At 37.8% G+C, this 17,656-nt stretch overlaps 1 protein-coding gene and 1 long non-coding RNA gene across 3 annotated transcripts in view; one reads left to right on the top strand and one right to left on the bottom strand.

Annotated features, from left to right (window-relative positions):
- Positions 1-1,845: 1,845 nt before the first annotated feature.
- LOC120499888 lies at positions 1,846-7,223 on the top strand. The gene is made up of 2 exons (XR_005626986.1): positions 1,846-2,219; positions 6,972-7,223. It is a non-coding gene; the product is annotated as an uncharacterized LOC120499888 (long non-coding RNA).
- Positions 5,323-17,656, bottom strand: part of XPOT (exportin for tRNA) — a 27,487-nt gene continuing 15,153 nt past the window's right edge. Inside the window, exons 12-26 of one of the 2 annotated variants that reach the window (XM_039704145.1) lie at positions 16,344-16,406; positions 15,177-15,301; positions 14,143-14,287; positions 13,871-13,990; positions 13,596-13,690; positions 12,754-12,823; positions 12,218-12,456; positions 11,446-11,731; positions 10,055-10,244; positions 8,729-8,845; positions 8,529-8,644; positions 7,988-8,035; positions 6,982-7,053; positions 6,385-6,441; positions 5,323-5,902 (exon numbers count right to left, since the gene is read on the bottom strand). In XM_039704145.1, the coding sequence (XP_039560079.1) occupies positions 5,876-5,902; positions 6,385-6,441; positions 6,982-7,053; positions 7,988-8,035; positions 8,529-8,644; positions 8,729-8,845; positions 10,055-10,244; positions 11,446-11,731; positions 12,218-12,456; positions 12,754-12,823; positions 13,596-13,690; positions 13,871-13,990; positions 14,143-14,287; positions 15,177-15,301; positions 16,344-16,406 (1,770 nt within the window). In that variant the 3' untranslated portion in view covers positions 5,323-5,875. The remainder of the gene's footprint in view (positions 5,903-6,384; positions 6,442-6,981; positions 7,054-7,987; positions 8,036-8,528; positions 8,645-8,728; positions 8,846-10,054; positions 10,245-11,445; positions 11,732-12,217; positions 12,457-12,753; positions 12,824-13,595; positions 13,691-13,870; positions 13,991-14,142; positions 14,288-15,176; positions 15,302-16,343; positions 16,407-17,656) is intronic. The other variant, XM_039704146.1, reaches the window with a different exon arrangement.

Raw genomic sequence — 17,656 nt, 5'->3', positions numbered from 1 at the left:
TCTAATCAGACAGAAAGTGCACAGAAATTCTTCACCGAAATCTATTCAAATAAAAGCAAAATTTAGCAGCCCATTAATAGACTGAATTATTACACTTCCCAAAATAATAAAGATGAGATAGCTTATGTATAAGATCAGCTCTTTTTCTTTACAGTATTAATCTATAATTAAATATGCATAAAGGTCAATGGATGAAAAAACAAAAGAACATGACTGCAACAGATGATCTTCAGTATCATTCAGTGGATATTAAGAATAACCCCAGACCAGAAAGTCATTTAATGGATTCTCAAGGTCTGGGGCTTTTTCACTCTTAAAACAAAATATAGATATAAATATAGCAATATTAATCCCAGGGTACATATTACGTGGCAAAACAAAGTCAGTATTGCACTATTACCCTTTTTTTGCTAAAAGAGTACACTCTTTTTGGCAGTCTTCACTTTTAAGGTATAAAGTCTCATTCAGTTTTAACCTTCAAATTATAATAATTAGATTGAATAACATGTTAGGCCTCCTTTAATACTTTGTGTTCTCTGACAGTCATAAATGAACTTTGTTAAATACTCAGCATCTCAAGTTTTCATTTCTCCCACTATATTTCTAAATCAAGTTACTAAGGGTTTCCTATTAAAATAATAATAATAATTTAAAGAAATTAAAAAGGCTCTAACTGTATGACTGACCTTGTCACTAGGCTTAATGCTGAACTTGCTATTTCTTCACATCTCACTTATGGTCACTAAGTCTGGTATTAATGAGTCAAAAGCTCCTCACATACACCTAAAGAAATCTCTCCAGCTAGCAGTTTGATTTATTATCCCCTATGACTCATTAGCATTTCAGGGGCTTGGGGGCTGCTTTTTATTGAAGATTTTTCTGCTTCTGGTCATGCTGCTACTCTTTTAATCTATCAGCAGAGGGGATCGTAATAAAAAAAGACTGCATTACTAATTTAGTTGATTTTAAACTCCCAATGCTTTGAAGCAGAAGTACTGACTGCTCCTAACTAACAGGAAGGAATTTTCTGCGACCTCAGGCACACGGGATAAGCACACAAAGCAGGTATGGCTCCCCTGTTCACAGCTGCAATACACAACTGCACCAGGCAAGCAGGGACACATGATGAAGTGATGGCTCTTTCTGTTTACAGGATCCTATATGCCACCAAAGCCAACAGACAAGGTGCTCAGGTTCCAAATTAATGTTATTCACAGTCTGTTAACTATTAACCTTTTATACTTCCCTGTATGCCCTCTCTCAAGGCTTAGAAAATAAGCTTTTCCCCCTGAAGCTCCTGCTTCCTACCCCTGCTTTCTTCAGCTATAACCCCCTTAGGGGGTTTCCAGTGCAACAGCAGGCATCTCAGTCATGGAAATACCCTGCCCTTGGCCACACCAGGTGCTGCTTGAACCCTAACATTCTTCCACAGGCACACAAACCAAATGGCAAGCCTGGCTCTAGTGCTGCTCATCACCCCTGCTCTAGGGTTGTCAATCCGTAATGCAGGTAGAGGACCCGGCCTGTCCGGGACTGCAGCTCCTGGAAACCAGCGGAGGGCCACGTCCTCCTCTCGGCGGGGAGGGGGCAGGCACAGCGCCGGGACTCATCCCCACAGCAGGACGAGAAACTTTAACAACTCCTACAGCCACGAAGGCGACAGCGCTTCCTGAGTCACATTCACGGGGACAGAAGTCACCGAGACCGGGGCAAGGGCCGGGCCCCGGGCACGCCGCAGAGGCCACGGGCCGGCCGCGCCTCGGGGCGCGCCGCCGNNNNGCGCGGCCGCCGCGCCCTCCGCGCCCGGCGGGGCCTGTGCGGGAACCCCGCGCGGTGGGGCCGAGGCCGCGCACCGCGAGACAGGAAAATATCTGGGAAACATGGGAAAGTGGGCGTGGGGTGTTGGGTAAACGTGGTCACTGCGGGTGTTTTCGCTGGCGCGGCGTTCCCAACGGGCTCGGAGCGCTTCCGGGGAGGGTGCCGCCGTGATTTTTTTGCTGCGTAATCGGTCCGGCGGAGGTGTCGCCTCCTCGGCTCCCTGACAGAGCTGCCCCTGCCCCGCTCCGAGCGCCGAGCCGGGCGTGTGGGACCCACGGCGGGCTCCAGGGAGAGCCGGCAGAAACTTCTTTCTGCCCCGTGTAATTTCTCTGTTCCACCTCGTTAAAACCTCACGAAATCGTGGCAGTTTTCACATCCCTGCTACCGCTCAGTTGTTACTGGTATGTTTTAAACCAGAGTTCTTGGCTGATTTATCCCTTGCTGTGTATTTTTTGTCTGTTCGGTAATGTTGCTGTTCCAGTAAATTATCTGTAGAATGAAGTAGTGATATAATTTATGCGTAATGTAATCTGATCATAATTATAGTGGGGAAAATAGTGAAAATATATTTTTTTTCCTCTTCCGAGACGATCCCTCTTTTGATGCCCTGTATTTCCTGTTTGGAGTTGCCATCTTCCCAAATTTTGGAAGCCTGTTCTCTTGAGGAACTGACAGCAGCCTCTTGCTCCCAGGCTTTCTTTGTTGTTGCTATCTTACCTTTCATTAGTTTTATCAAAAGTTCAGACTTTCTCTGCTTCACTTGTTACAGGGCACTAAAGTATTTTCAAAGTTCTCCGTAGTGAAACTGAAAAATTGGTTGCAAGGCACTAAGGTTTTTCCCAAGTTTTCCATAGTGAAATGGATACATTGATGCATTTATGGTCTTAATATAAATGCTAAATTAATGTTCCCCATTTGTTGGCATCTGAACTTTACTTTATAATGCTGTATTGTAGAGGGGATGGTTCCCTACTACATTTGTGTTGTGTCCTTGCATCTTTCAAAACATTATGCCCAATTTAAGAATAGGAGAAAACAGACACAAAAAAAGAAACTGCCATTACAGTTTCATTCTAGATTTTTTTTTCTTTGCTTGCTTCCATTTCTTTTTAGCATATGAGTAAAACTTTTAGTATTCCTCACCTCTCTTGTATTTGGATTCTCATTCATGTTAAATTCAGCAGTCTGTAGCTGCATAGGCCTGAAAGCTTATCAGTCTTTAGCAATTATACCAGCTTGTAAATGAAAGGTACCATCTCTCTAGAAAAGGTGCCTCATCTTTAATTATGACTTGCAGTTGTGTTTCTCATTTAAACACTCCTTACAAGAGGAAATTTGCCTTATACACTGGAGGAGTTTACCACCATGATGATGATTTTAAACACCTTCAGTCGAGACCTTCATTTTGACCACAACAATGTTAAGTCATACAGGAAAGCTGCAGGTGGTTGTGTTTGGTGCAGCCTTTAAATGAAATTAATGTTTGTCTGGAAAAGGATAAATTGTGATTGTCAACCTAATCTCTCCACGGAGTGCTCTCATTTATCTCTTATGCCCCTTCTACCCCACAAGAAATATCACAGAGTCATAGAATGTGCTGATTTGGAAGGGGCCTACCAAGGATTCTTCAGTTACAGCTTCTGGCTCTGCACAAGACCATCCCTGAGAGTCACCATGTGCTTGAGTAGTTTTCATATTATGTTCAAAGTATCCAAACACTGCCTGAAGAATCTAGTTCACACTCTTGAAAATAACCTGCTTGTAGCCAGAATCAGTAATTACATGTTAGGCTAAAGATACAAAACTAGCCCACAGTGCTGCTTTACACCTCATGTTGCATAAGCCCTGATAGGACAGTATGCTGATTGAACAGTCAAAGCATAGAAAAGTAAACAATCCTTTTTTAATTCTTCAAACTGAACCAACTTACATTCCCTGAAGGTCCAGACTACTCATCCTACAGGATACTCATTCAGTGATGGATGGGAGGGCAGGGTACAAGTTTATAACAGAGGCACACCCACATAATGGGTGTCACATGCAGCTCTATCCTACACTTGGTGCGCTCTGCTTTCTATCCATTCTCACCTGCCACCACCAGAGCAGGCAACACACTGTGAGGGGGAAGTGTTTCTGCTGCTTCAGCTTCCTGGAGAGCTGATGATGGGCACAGATGAGCTCCAGATTTGGAGCTCAAAGGGACCTACAGCAGTAGGGAAGGATGGTGGGGTTGAGGAAGGAAAAGAGTCTCTCTTGGCAGATGCCAGCTTAAAGACTTTCCTCTGAGGGTCTAATTTGATAACAGCTAAAGCATCCTCTTAGCAGCACTGCCCTTACTCAAGAAGGTAAAATCCTAATTCACATATAGTAACTCAACCAAGACTTTCCTCTGAGGGTCTAATTTGATAACAGCTAAAGCATCCTCATAGCAGCACTGCTCTTACTCGAGAAGCAAAACCCTAATTCACATATAAAAATAATAGTGACTCAAACCAAAACGCTTTATTGTTCACTTCATAATCTGCCTACTGAAAGCTCTCCTCTCTGTGTGGTAAAGCTTCCATAACTGTGGGGGAGGAGGCCAGGACAGACACAGAAGAGTGACAGCAAATCCCCAGCCATAGCTGCAGTGTCAGGGGGGCAGCCTTCGTGCTGGGGAGGTGCAGGAGAACGGCAGCACCTGGAAAGCACCAAGCCAGAGAGGGAAGGCTTCTAGTGCTATGGGAGAAGATGAAACGGAGCATTGGTATGGCAGCAATAGGAGGGAAACATGTGAAACTAGGAAATATGAAAAGCACAACAAGCACTCATTCTGTGATACAACAAATCAAGTAACAAGAAACTTTTGATTAAACACATTTAAATCAGGAACAAAATGTTACAAAAGTAATACTGTCCTACTGAAGGTAGTTGAGGTACTTTTCTTCCCTCAGTGAAAAATGAAAATGGCAGTATGCTCAAAACATCACCACACTCTAATCCTGGATGCTGCTTCTGACCCACCTTCCCATCTATTTTTCAATTAAAGTGAAAGAAGAACATGGCACCACAGAGTCTAAAAAATATTCATCTGATTACACTAGAAGTAAGTCAGCTTTTTACTATGGACATTAGTTCATGAGGAAAGTATTATAAATCCCATGCATGGCAAGACTCAAACTTTCCCCTGCCCCTATGAGACAGTCATAAAAACATGTCATGTTAGAGAATTAAAAAAATAAAAGTAGTAGCATTCTACTAAAAATCACTGTATAGACCATTGATGCTACTGAAATTCTGCAGTGAATGCAATTCCTTCTGCCAGCATCATCCACATGCAAGGGAGCAATATAATTTATTACCTAAGCACCAGAAAAATTGCCAGGTTCTACTTAGATATAACAGCCAGAAGATTAAAGAATGCTGTAGCTTCTAAAAATTCCACTGAAATGATTCAGAGAGACTTAAGACATTTCACTGCATCAAATTTTATTGGTTTTATAAAAAAAAGATAGAACCAGATGCTACTTTTAAGTGAAATCATTTATTACACCAATCTGTTTTATAGGAGGTATATATATATTTTATCATTAAGACAACTTCAATAAAATGACTATCTACAAGAAGGACTTTGATTGTTTTATTTTCATGTCACCATACATGAACAAATGAATTTTATGTCTTATTAAAACATTTTACTCCGTATCAAAAATGTACACATTTTAATAACCATTGCTATGGTCTGAAGGTATTTTTACATTTTATTCATTTAATTTAAAAAATAAGTGTAATTTCCTTGCTGTATGTGTTACAATGTAAGCTTAACTCATCCTATACATAATAAAAGTTTGTGTATACAGATAATTTTTCATGTTGTCACATACCTTCATGTCTGAGACACAGGTGGGGAATTTGCATTTCTTTTTTGCAGAAGGTTAAAGTACGCACTGATGTGAGCACAAAGCAACATTTCTTAAAAAGAAAACCAGTTTGAATGGCACAAGAGTTAGCATTTTTATAAATTAACAACCAGAGTTCTGCATTATGGAAACAGGTACATGAGATTCCAGTACTTTCCTTAGGGCTTGGCTCGCTGGAAAAAAACCTGTGAAAAATTATTTTTAAAAAATTAAAACAAAGGAAACGTAAGACATGGAATGCTTGAGGTATAAGAGGATTTGTTTGACAGAGCTCATTTTTGTGTTTAACATACTGGTTAACACATTAAGTGTAAGGGTGTGACTTGTGCTATTTGTTTATGCTCAAAGCCTCAAAAATTACCTGTTCTGACACTCTCTACAATTATAGCATCACATTATTGCTTTTTCAGCTATTAAACAAAAGCCCCAAGAATATCAAACTACTGAGATGGCAAGGTGCTAAGAATGAGTGACAATTTTATAGATGCAGGTTTGTTGTTGTTTGCTCTGTCTTTCCAATTAACTGCTTTGCTACTTGGAGATTCCCAATAGCTAAAAACTATTAAATAATTCAGTATTTAGGTTTTACTTCAAGTTCTTACTATGACTGAACGGTATGATAAAGTTGAAATGGAACTAAAAACTATTGAAAGAAAAATCTTTATACCTTTAAGTAATTTTTAAAAACTTTAGCATCAGGCTGCTGAAGTGCTTGACAGAATTCCTGTAAGAGAGAGCAAAGAAATAACTAAAAGAAATAACAAAGAAGTAACTAAAAGAAGCAACAAAACAACCTGAGATACATTCATACTAAAGCCATTGATATTCATTTGTATTTTCCCTAATGTACAACTGAAAAAAAGCATGTCATGGATAAAAACTTGTAAAATACTATGACAGTCAAAATGCATTCTAGGGTGGAAAACTATTTCTTTGGTGGGTTTTTTTTTTTCCAGTTACAGGATCTCATTCACTTTTAGCTGAGGAGACAGAAATAGGACTATCTACAAGGATATCTTCAAGTTAAACTTTGAATTAAAGTAGGAAGATTTTTAGACAGTAACATGCACTGGAATTTTTTTTTTGCAAGGTATCCTCGCAGTATCTTTACTCCTTATGATAAATTAATCCTAGTCTCAAATGCAATAACTGAATAAATTTTACTGTGAGATTAAAGGAGTTAACTTGGTAAATATCCATTTCTCCCCATTTTATACTTATGATTGTTAAAGAGTTTTCCACATATTCTTTTAGGAACTCCTACCTGGATTATCTCAGGAGCTACTTGCAAAGAAGGCAAATACTCTTGCTGAAGATACTGAATGCACTCAGGACCCTAAAGAAAAGCAGTACACAATTTTTTCATGCATTTTTTTTTTCACAGATGGAAAAACCATAGCCCTATACTGTATGGTGATCTATATCACCATTTCACAGAAAATGAATGCTTTCCAAATGTTTAAGTTATTCTCAGCTGTTAGCAAATAAAAAGATTTCTCAACCTTGGCCTTAAAGGTTCTACTACAATTTGGTATCTTTTGTTACACAGAAGAAAAATGCACTAAAAATTACACTGAAGTAAGAATTACAATACAGCCAAACAGTTTGTTACATGTCAACTGTAAGAGATAGTGAAATTAGTGTTGCCTCCATAATTAACTATCTGACATTTGGAAGAAATAAAATAATTGGATGTTAGCATCTGCCTACTGCTTTACCATACTGCTCCCATTGCAAAATTCAGCTGCAAAATTCAGTAGCCAAGAGAAGATGAACACAGTACTTCTCCTGTAACATTAACTATGTAATCTGCAGTGAACTAAGCAGTAATAAAATGGAAAGTCCAAACCTTTGAGCGAAACAAACATTTTGATTAACACTTCAGTTTTTGTTCTCTTTACCTATATTTATCAGATAAGTTTCAGCAAAGGAGGGATTACTGCATAAACTGGCAGAATACAAACATAATCCAATAGATCGACCAAGAGAAAGTGAATCAACTTTACTAATTCACATAAGTTACCCTGGAACTACAACAACAACAAAGTGAGCAGATTTTTCTCCTTAATGAAGAGTCAGTATTTTGCATTAATTTATCAAGAGGTAGAACTACTGGACCCTGTATCCATGCACAGCATTATGATTATCCTATTATTTTATAACAGTACAGTAGGAATTCATCCTAGTAAGTATCTAACTTTTGGAAATTGATAAAGCCACTAGAAAGAAACCTGTGACAGTTTTTCCCTATGAAGTATGATGAAGCTTACCCTTTTGAGATGAATTGTTTTTAATGTCACTGCACATTCTGATAAAGCCTGAAATGTAATACAGAGCATTAGACTGTTGCACTGGTCTATTGGTTCACTATTCACAGCTAAAGAACTTCATGAGACCCAAAACAAGGGCTAGCTCATGTCATTATCCCTTCATTTTCCCCTCACATAATGCCAAGTCTTGACCTTCCAGGTCAGAAAATCAGAAAAACTTCTGCATAGCTGAATCCAAAATGAACTAGAGAACAGCCAACTTTGTGTATTTGCTTTCACTGAGCATTAGTTAATAGGTAATGCAGGTCAATGTTAAATACTTAGAGCTCCAATTGATTTTGAGCCTAGGAAAACTACAGGATACACTACCACAATATTCAATAATTAATCCTACAGATACCTAAATGTTAAAAAATACTGCAGAACCTAAGGGATTTTATTTCTGAGATGACAATCTTTAATACCCCATGGCTATTGCAGGTTTGTTAGCTTCAATCTGCCTCACAGGATTTAATGCAAAAAAACCATCCATAATACACACCAGTACTGTCTGGGCATCTGCTAAGTCAAATGTTTGCTTCAAAGGTGCTAAGAAACATGCAGGAACAATGTGCTTGTAGACAAAGTCTGCAAAACCTACTGGTCCATCTTTACCTCCTAAAAAGAAAAAGAAAATTCAAGTTCTATTATTGCTTCACGGCTAGTAGCAGATGGAAAGGAATTCCAGAAAGACATTCTTACCCCAGAGCTCCACCAGCTTAGAAAGAATAATAAAACAAGTCTTCTGTGCAATAGGATCTGGGTAATCCACTGCTCCTTGAATGACAGTGAACAACACACGTTCCACGTTCTCTGCACCTTAAACACATTAAAATGAACTTGTCACTTCAAACCACAGCCCAAAATGCTTTGGTATTCATACGCTATTTTATATAAATACTGACCTGGAAGATATGCTTCAACTTCAAAATAGCTCTTTTTTGCACAAATCTCAAATATTTTTGGGAAGTTTCCCCTACGATGCAAGACAACTCTTATTTAGGTTAATTTTTTTTTTAAGTTTGGAGATTTAAATTGCTCTTCTGGCCTTTAACACACACAAAGGTGAGGGCAGTACTTTGACCTGTTTACAAATAAAAATTCTGTCCTCTCTAACACTTGAAAGTGTTAATTAAAACTCAGCAGCACTGAAGCAGTTAGCGTATCTTGCAGCATATGATGAGATATTTTTCAGACATATAAATTTCTGTGCTGCATCAATGCTGATTTGTTTGATCTCTTTAAAAATTTCTTGGCCCATCACAACTACCAAGTGCCTCTTTCAAGAAAGCTCTCACTACCTTTTCCTGTCTCAGCAGTATTACCACCATTTTAAGATAGGGGAAAGAAATTCTGAGCTTCACTTACCAGATAAGTCACTCTAAACTTTCTGAAGTCCCTATCCATTTTGATGGAATTTAAACAGAAAGAATCACTTAAGGTATCAAGCAACTAGATGTCTGACTTCAAATTCCCACCATGAAAAATAACTAATTTGCATCTGGCCAGGAAAGGTGAGGAAAACCTGGTAACTACATATATACTTAGTCACATGATGCCTTCTACCATAGATAACAAGATCAGGCAACAGTAATAGAAGTTTACAGGATTTACTGATGTGTCCTTCCAAAAACAGACACAATGAATAGTGGCAGCTATGAGTGGTCTTGCCCAGCAGTGTGAACACTGCTATACATTGGTATGTATTGTATGATCTCCAATTCACCAGACAAGTACAATGATACATGAAGACTGGATACACTGTTTTTGTCCTAACAGGCACAGTGATCACATGAAGCTTGGAAAGATCAATAGAAAGAATATGCCTATTATATCTGGACTTCACAACCCCAAATTCCTGTACAACAGGTAATTTGAATCAGGCAAGCTGAACACAGTATTTCCATTAATCTATTCTATTGTAAGATAGTTAACAGTACTTGCCAGAAACTGGACTAATAATTTAGTTAGCAAAAACGTAGGTGAGAATAACCACAGCACTATCCTTTGAGAAACTGGATCCCTTACCTTGATTAGCTATGACTTCACTCATTCCACTGCCAGTTACTGTCTGCAGAAAAGCAAAGTAACTCCTCCGTAACATTTGTTTTTCTAAAGCAGCAGACTGGTCATTTTCTTCCGCTGGAAGGAGCAACACCTCAAAAATAGCACGAAGTAGTGGCATAAACATCTGTTGCAGAAAAGGTGAAACCTGCGTCTGTGAAGATCAGAAAAGGGTGTGAGCTCAAAAAGAGAAATTGAACATCAAGAAGTTAAAACTTAAAGGCTTGTTAGAATTCTCAACATGGATCCACTTTTAATGTTAGTAATTTCATACAATTACTTACAACACAGCAAGTTGCATCAGGGTCACCATGAACATTACTGCACCTTGACTCACACACCACCTATTTTAAGCTTTTTGCACAAAAGCAACTAGTCCTGTCTAGCCTCATTTTGTGTAGGAAAAGGTTTTTCAGGATTTTTCATCCTTCTGTTCAGACAGACAATTTCAAATTTCCTGAAATACCATCTCTAAGATGTCAAAACTGGCAACAGCCAGCTTTTATAGAACTTTACTATTACTGAAGTTTTCCTACTAACATTACAGAATAAACTTGTCACAACACTTTTAGTGCAAAATATATGTAAGGGCACTAAATTAATTATGAATTGAAAAACTGAAGGCGTGCTATTCAGTCACATCAGAATTCCAAAAAGAAGCAATATGTTAATTTCTTAATGCTTAAGCAAGATTTTATCTTTTTTCCTCTCTTTATAGTATGCCTTTAAAGTATTCAAGGTGAGACCATAGAAGGTAGGATCTTTATTTTACCTATTATAATAAGAATAGTACTGTATCATACAAACTTAAAACATTACACCTGAACATAGTATTTGTCCCACCTTGCTCCTGTGACTTTTTTCTTTTACCTTCCTCATCTTTCATGGACTATTTTTAATTATCTACTGTTATCCCCAATATAAATCTATATTCCTCCTTATACACATATTCGATATTTCTCTATCTTCTGGAAATCTCATTATAAAAGATAAGAATTCACTTCAAACCTTGTGTATCTGTAAACTAATTTTTAACATTAGCTTAAAACTTCAGTAGAGAGCATGAAGTTAATTGTGTCAATAAGAAAAATTTGTGATGCAAGTAGTATTTTAAAATATAAAATCAAAAAAATTAACACAATATAAGCATTTAAGACTAATCAAAGAAAAAAATCAGTCATTTAATCACTGTGAGTCCAGGAACATATGACTGTGATCAAAAACATTGTTCCCAATAGCAGCCTTCAAAATACACTTACTAATTTTTAAGGAGGGCTCTGACACTGTTTTTCCGGAAATAGAAACAAGATCTCTCAGCAACACTTTGACCCTGAAAAGCTAATGGCCTATCATACCTTAAACTTAGCTGTTATTTGGTTTATAAGAGGAATGAATTCTTGAAGATCTTTTGCTTCACAATCTTTAAGCATGTGTTCAGAGGCAGAAGGAATGAATGGAAGAACTTCCTCCTCTAGGCAAATAATCATGCGGTGAAGGAAAGTGCGGACACCACTTCTCAGAACTTCCTTTTGTAATGGACAACTGAGAGCTGGCAGAAATGTTTGTAAGCAGTCCAGATAAACCTCTGAGCATCCACATTGCTTTACAGTTTGCTTATTGCTGAAAGCCTTGCTGGTTCGGCTGTAAAAACACACATCAAGGTTTACATAAGCTCACATTCCAGTACAATGAAGAAGCAGTAACACTGAGAACAAATGCTTTCCAACCCAGGCACTAAACTACAGTACTCCATTTCATGAACTGGGAGCCAGACAGTGGAAGTAATGAACAGAATATTTTCATATGAAGTAGCATCATTTTGGCAGTTTCTGAGAATTAAATTCTAACAATTTACCAACAACATATGATTAGATTAGCTCCATACGATTATTTGAGCAAAGAAATAGATTCTGATTGATTATGAACTTGCTCAATATTCTCTGTATATACATCCAAAGCAGACTCTTCCAAGGGGACTTATTTTCTCAGCTATCACAAGAAATTCCACAACCACTGCTGATTTTCTAGATCAATAAAATAGAAAACTCCGTCCCTCTTCCCACTAAATCCTTTGCATTTCCCTTTTACTCAAACCAGAAACATATAGTGTTGCTGTGCTGTACCTACCTAGCAAACCCAACAGCATGATTGAGGCAGTCAGCCAGGGCCATCTGTCTGTCCTCATCTTGTGCCATCATCAGTTTTTCTAACAATACTTTGAACTTCTCCATCAGCGGAGTCAACAAATTCCTCATCAGAACCTGTTTTCTTTCTGCAGAGTATTCACTGTTAACTATTAACACTCCAGCTGTTTCATAAATGAAAAGTTGATCATCACTGCTTAACAGCGCCTGGTAGCCATTTTCCTAAAATGGAAGATAACAGGCATAATTCACTAAGTGTCTTCTGTCAAGGCTGTCTTCTCAAAGTTTCTAGCCTTCTATATATACACACATCTCTACCCTGTGCTCCCAGAAACCCACATAAGCAAGATTATTACAATTAGGTACAAAAGTAAGATGTGCAAATGATCTCACACCAAAAAAAGCAGGATAATTATTTGTGCTTAAATGTCTGCATGCTAAGCTTACAATTCAGCAAGTACTCAGGCACACAGATAAGTGCAAGCCTCACTCATAAAAAAACCTACTGCAAATACTCACAGGAGGAGAGAGTTCCATCAGGTCTTGTATTCTGTTCAGAACATCTTCAATAAAGGGATTCATTTGCTTACTGAAGTAAAATACAAGTACATAACACTACTTAGAAGCACATTCATTTTTACAGGTTTCAAGATATTTCATGTAAGCTGTGAAGTTAGATGCTAAATTGCCTTCTCCATATAGGAATCCCCTTTAAATATCAAAGCACTGCTGCAGAAAAATCTGGCTTATGGGTATGATGCTACTGGTAGGCCAAATAAATGCATGGCATAGTAGGAAATAGGCATTTCTTTCTTTCCCTCATTTTTTTAAAAAATATGCATCATTTAAGATTTTGAACAGTTGAAAAATAAAAGCATGCTGAAGTCTGAGCCATCTCTGAGCTTCTTCTGCCTCTAAATGAAATGCATGCCTGTGAAATAAGACCAAAAGGACAGGACTGTTCAAAGGACTCATACACTGAGTAAACTTCATCAGTACAAATTCCAAAATAATTCAAAATTTAGTTAGGGACAGGGACTAGTTACTCTTGAAAGTCTCTAGACCCACTCACACTCAGCTCTGCTTACTGAGAAAAAGTAGAAAAGGCATTTATGTTGTTGATCAGCTTTAACATCTGATCAAAATAAACTGGGCATATGTATTCCACTTCTTGTTCTGTGACAAATATTTCCACTGCTACCTTAGTATTACACAGGAGAACAACACTGCTAGAGCACTGCTTTGGAATTTTACTTCACTGCAGTCCATCTGAAGCCCAGCCTGTCCCAATGACAACTGGGACATACAGAAGTGTTTTATGTAGTAAATTCAGTGCCATTTGGATACATTTCTTTACTCACTTAAGAGACTTGACAAATCTGGAAAAGAGGTAAGCTGTTCGACTCCGCACTTTGGGACTCGTATGACGAAGACCACGGTGATCTAAGAATGCCATCTGCAATCAATAAAGCATCTCAGTCTTAGAGTGTCTAAACAAGCAGGGGGGGAAATCTAATCATCCAACAAGTTAAAAAACCCAGCTTCCTTAGGGACTTCAGAGAAAAGGAAAATTTCTTAAGTCTAAAGAACTTAACTAGTCTCACCGAGTCAAAAATATAAATGAGATGAAACTTACTAGTACAGTTGGAATGTGCTGAGGTTCAACAGCAAAGAATTTTTCATATCGAACCACTGTTTCAAAAAATTCCAGGGTCACTGATGTGTGTTGATAGGCACTAACACCAGAAGTCACCAGCTACAAATAAAAGCATTAGAAAATTAGTATTTTAGCTGTTTATAAAACCTAACTGAAGCCGAAGTGATATGCTGGTCATTACAAGGAGCCATTTTAACTGAAACATTCTAGGCTTTAGTGGCACTTTTTAAAAGCTCTCAAGACATGCTTACCGTTCTCATCATGTCTTGTAAAGCTGTAGCTTTAGTAACATCACCAGAGAAATGAGCACCATGAGATACAGGAAGAGCCTCAGCCAACATATACAGCAGCCTTATTGCCACTTCTACTTCCATAAATCGTGTAGTCTGCCAGTTCCTGGAGAAAGAATATGAACATCATGTTAGTCTTTAGTACTTCATGAAATAATCACAATTATACCATATTAATATTTTTTTGAGCCTTCTTCAGATGCACAGCATAAAAAGAAAAAAGAACTAAAGAAAGCACTGGAAGGCTCAGGTGGTTATTCAAGATGCTTCTGAGAGACTTTATCCTCTAAAATACCACCTTCTCATCACTAGCTTTCTAGTGGGAACTGGCAAAAGAACTGGCCTCTTTCTTTTGCCAGTTTCCACTTGAAAACTACAGATTTCTATTGTGCTTATTTAGATACAAACATACCTACTATGACACGAGGACAAGCCATTCAGCTTCACATAAGAAGAGACTCAGTTAAGGTACAAGGTAGCCACAAACAATACTGGATATCTATTTGTATACACAAAACTTTCCTCCTAGCCAAGGAACTAGTAATGTTTCTTTACTTGTGTGCAGCTTCCAGGATGAGATTTTTTTTTTTTACAAAAATACTTCACTTAGATTTTTCACTCCCATCCAACCTTGTTTCTCTGATAAAAATAATACATAATGTTTACACCTCAAGGACACTCTCATGAGATGTGGCGAAGTGAATACCTCTCCAAACAGCTGGTGCTGTGTAGATAACTGACAAAGATCAAGAAACATCTCTAGGAAAGAAAAGCTGCCATTTAAAGTTATAAAAAGAAAGTTTTTCCTTCTAAGGAGCTGAGTGACAGGTGACACGAAGCTGTATTTATCATTAAGTTGTAATGAGCTCATTCTGTCAACTGACTTCACCTTGCTGCATCACACATTTCTCTACAGACTGATGGTTTACAAAAGGAAAATAAAAAACAAATACCAAAAAGGCAATATACAAACCAAGTTATAAACCCCAACTTACTGAAGTGTAGTGTTAAAAACTCTGCGGACAGATGCCAACAGTAATTCTGGTGAAACCTGAGCAAGTCTGTCCAGCAACAGTTTCAATTGTTTTCTGTACTCTACAAACATTGCTTCATCTTCACCCTACCAAAAAAAACTCACATCAGTAAAGTCCTTATTTTCATGTTTAAATTCATCCACAACCATTTTAGACAATTACACCTAAAGAAAAAACATGTACATACAAAACCAGTACAGCACACTGAGAATTCAATAATGCTCATCCAGTGCTCTTGCAACATAAACAGCAGGCTCCTTTTATGGTTGGATATAGTATGTTGAGATCCACTGCATTCAGTCCAGAAACATACTAAAAAGGCTTTCCAAAATGAAAGCCAGCCAAAAGTACAATTAAGAAAATGCTCTTGGCAAAGCCTTATTGACCCAATTTTTAAAAACTGACTCACTCCTCAAAGACTTAGTTTTAAAATTGGACTGACACACTTATGATGGACAGGATACAGTTTAAGTTAACCCTTTTAAGACTATTGCTCTCTCACATTACTGCTGGCTGACACTCACTCCTCAAAGACTTAGTTTTAAAATTGGACTGACACACTTATGATGGACAGGATACAGTTTAAGTTAACCCTTTTAAGACTATTGCTCTCTCACATACAAAATCATTACTGCTGGCTGATAGAGATGTTAAGCATGCAAGGAAAATGAAATCAAAGACCTTACCCCACCCTTAGCTCATTTTTGCAGAGGTATGACCATCTCCAGTAGCACAAGCTGCACTTCTTTTGAGTTTCATTACACAGTATTTCTCAAGTATTTTTGCAAGACAGAAGTGACATGCAGAAACGTGCAAATTTGCACTGAACAAGCCACCTCAACTGCTATGTTTATTTATCAGCACAGCTCTATTTGCCTTAGAATAGGTCTGCACAAACACAGCCACAAACACTGTAAACTCAGTTGGCTTGGATATACCTTTACTATGTTGTTTTGTCCTATACAGACATGCCTAGAAGCTTTCCATATAGGAAAAAACCTCAGCCTATGGACCCTTGCTTCCTACCTTTAAATCTTTAGTCTATGAAAAATATGTATCTTAAGTGTGAGCAAGTTTTGCTACATATAATTAAGTTGCATGTGTCTGTTTATTCCTACAACACAATACCTCATTTTCAAAATTATATTCTTCATCATATGTCAACTTCTTCATGACAGCCAACATGATTGCCTAAGATAAAAACAGAACAATAAGCATAGAAGCAGACAAGTTATAAGAAACAGCCATGATAAATACTACAGGAAAGAAAATATTGAAGCTAGTGCTATGTGATTACAAATATTTTAATCCCTTTTAAACTATTATTTTCAGAAGTTTAGCAGAAGTTAACAGTCCAAATCAAAACAGATGGATTATATCCAAACAACACACAGATGCTATTCCAGACAGACAGCATAGACATTTTGAAGCTCTCAGTCTCTGACAGTATTATCTAGCTTTAGTTCCTGCTTGTAATTTGTGCTGTTCAGTTCACAAGGAAAACAATCAAGATGATTGAACTAGGCAGAGGAAACTAAACAGGTCGTCCAAGACACTATTTTAAAGGGATAACTCAGCTTACCTATGACATCAACTTCTCTAACAGTTCATAGTAATTGGTGTGTATTATTCATCTCTATTCAATAATTGTTATTCATCTCTATTAATTCATCTCTATTCCATCTTTTAATACTGCTGTTTCAACACTGCTTCAAGAAACAGTGCACTATACTGTAGTACCTCTAACTACTCTCCATTGCATATGGTAAATACTTCTGATTCGAGTCTTTTAGTCTCATCATTATCATCAACATCAATAAAATGAATCATTTATAGATCTGGTTTGCCATCCTTAATCCTGCAAAACAAAGTTGCAAAAAGCTTCACCTACACAATCCTTATTCATAAACCATTGACTAAGTCTGGGAGATAGACTGGATCCAGCTGCACCTAGACTTCTCTCTAGAGGAGTTTAGAAAGCAAGGGGGCCCCTTCTGCACCTTGTCACTCAATGGGAAGGTCTCTCTACACTTTGCCCATAACTTGCAGCAGCAAGTTGTCAGACCAATTAGAGCAATGAAGTGCAATATAACATTAGTAGGGACTGTTAGTACACTCTAAAGCAGCTACAAAGGCTTGACCATAGCTCTACTTAAATCTGAATGAAACATAATGAAACAAAAAACCTTCTGACAAACCATGATTACTATTTTTCGTTTTAACTGCAAAACCTGAAATTCATCAACACCAAAATGGACCAATGGATTAAACCTAGATTAGATCACCAAGGTGAAATTCTTGGTTGACTTGCAGAAATAGATACTTTGATACCAAGTGTCACCATGACCCATGAGAAGCATCTGCTTCTCTGTAAGAAGTGATACTTAAGAATTAAAATAATTGCAAAACATTAATGCAATACACTTGTAGCCAAAAATGTT

The sequence above is a fragment of the Passer montanus genome, unplaced genomic scaffold, assembly GCF_014805655.1.
Source record: "Passer montanus isolate IOZ18808 unplaced genomic scaffold, ASM1480565v1 scaffold17, whole genome shotgun sequence".
Lineage (NCBI taxonomy): Eukaryota > Metazoa > Chordata > Aves > Passeriformes > Passeridae > Passer > Passer montanus.
This window is presented reverse-complemented; position numbering and strand designations above follow the sequence as displayed.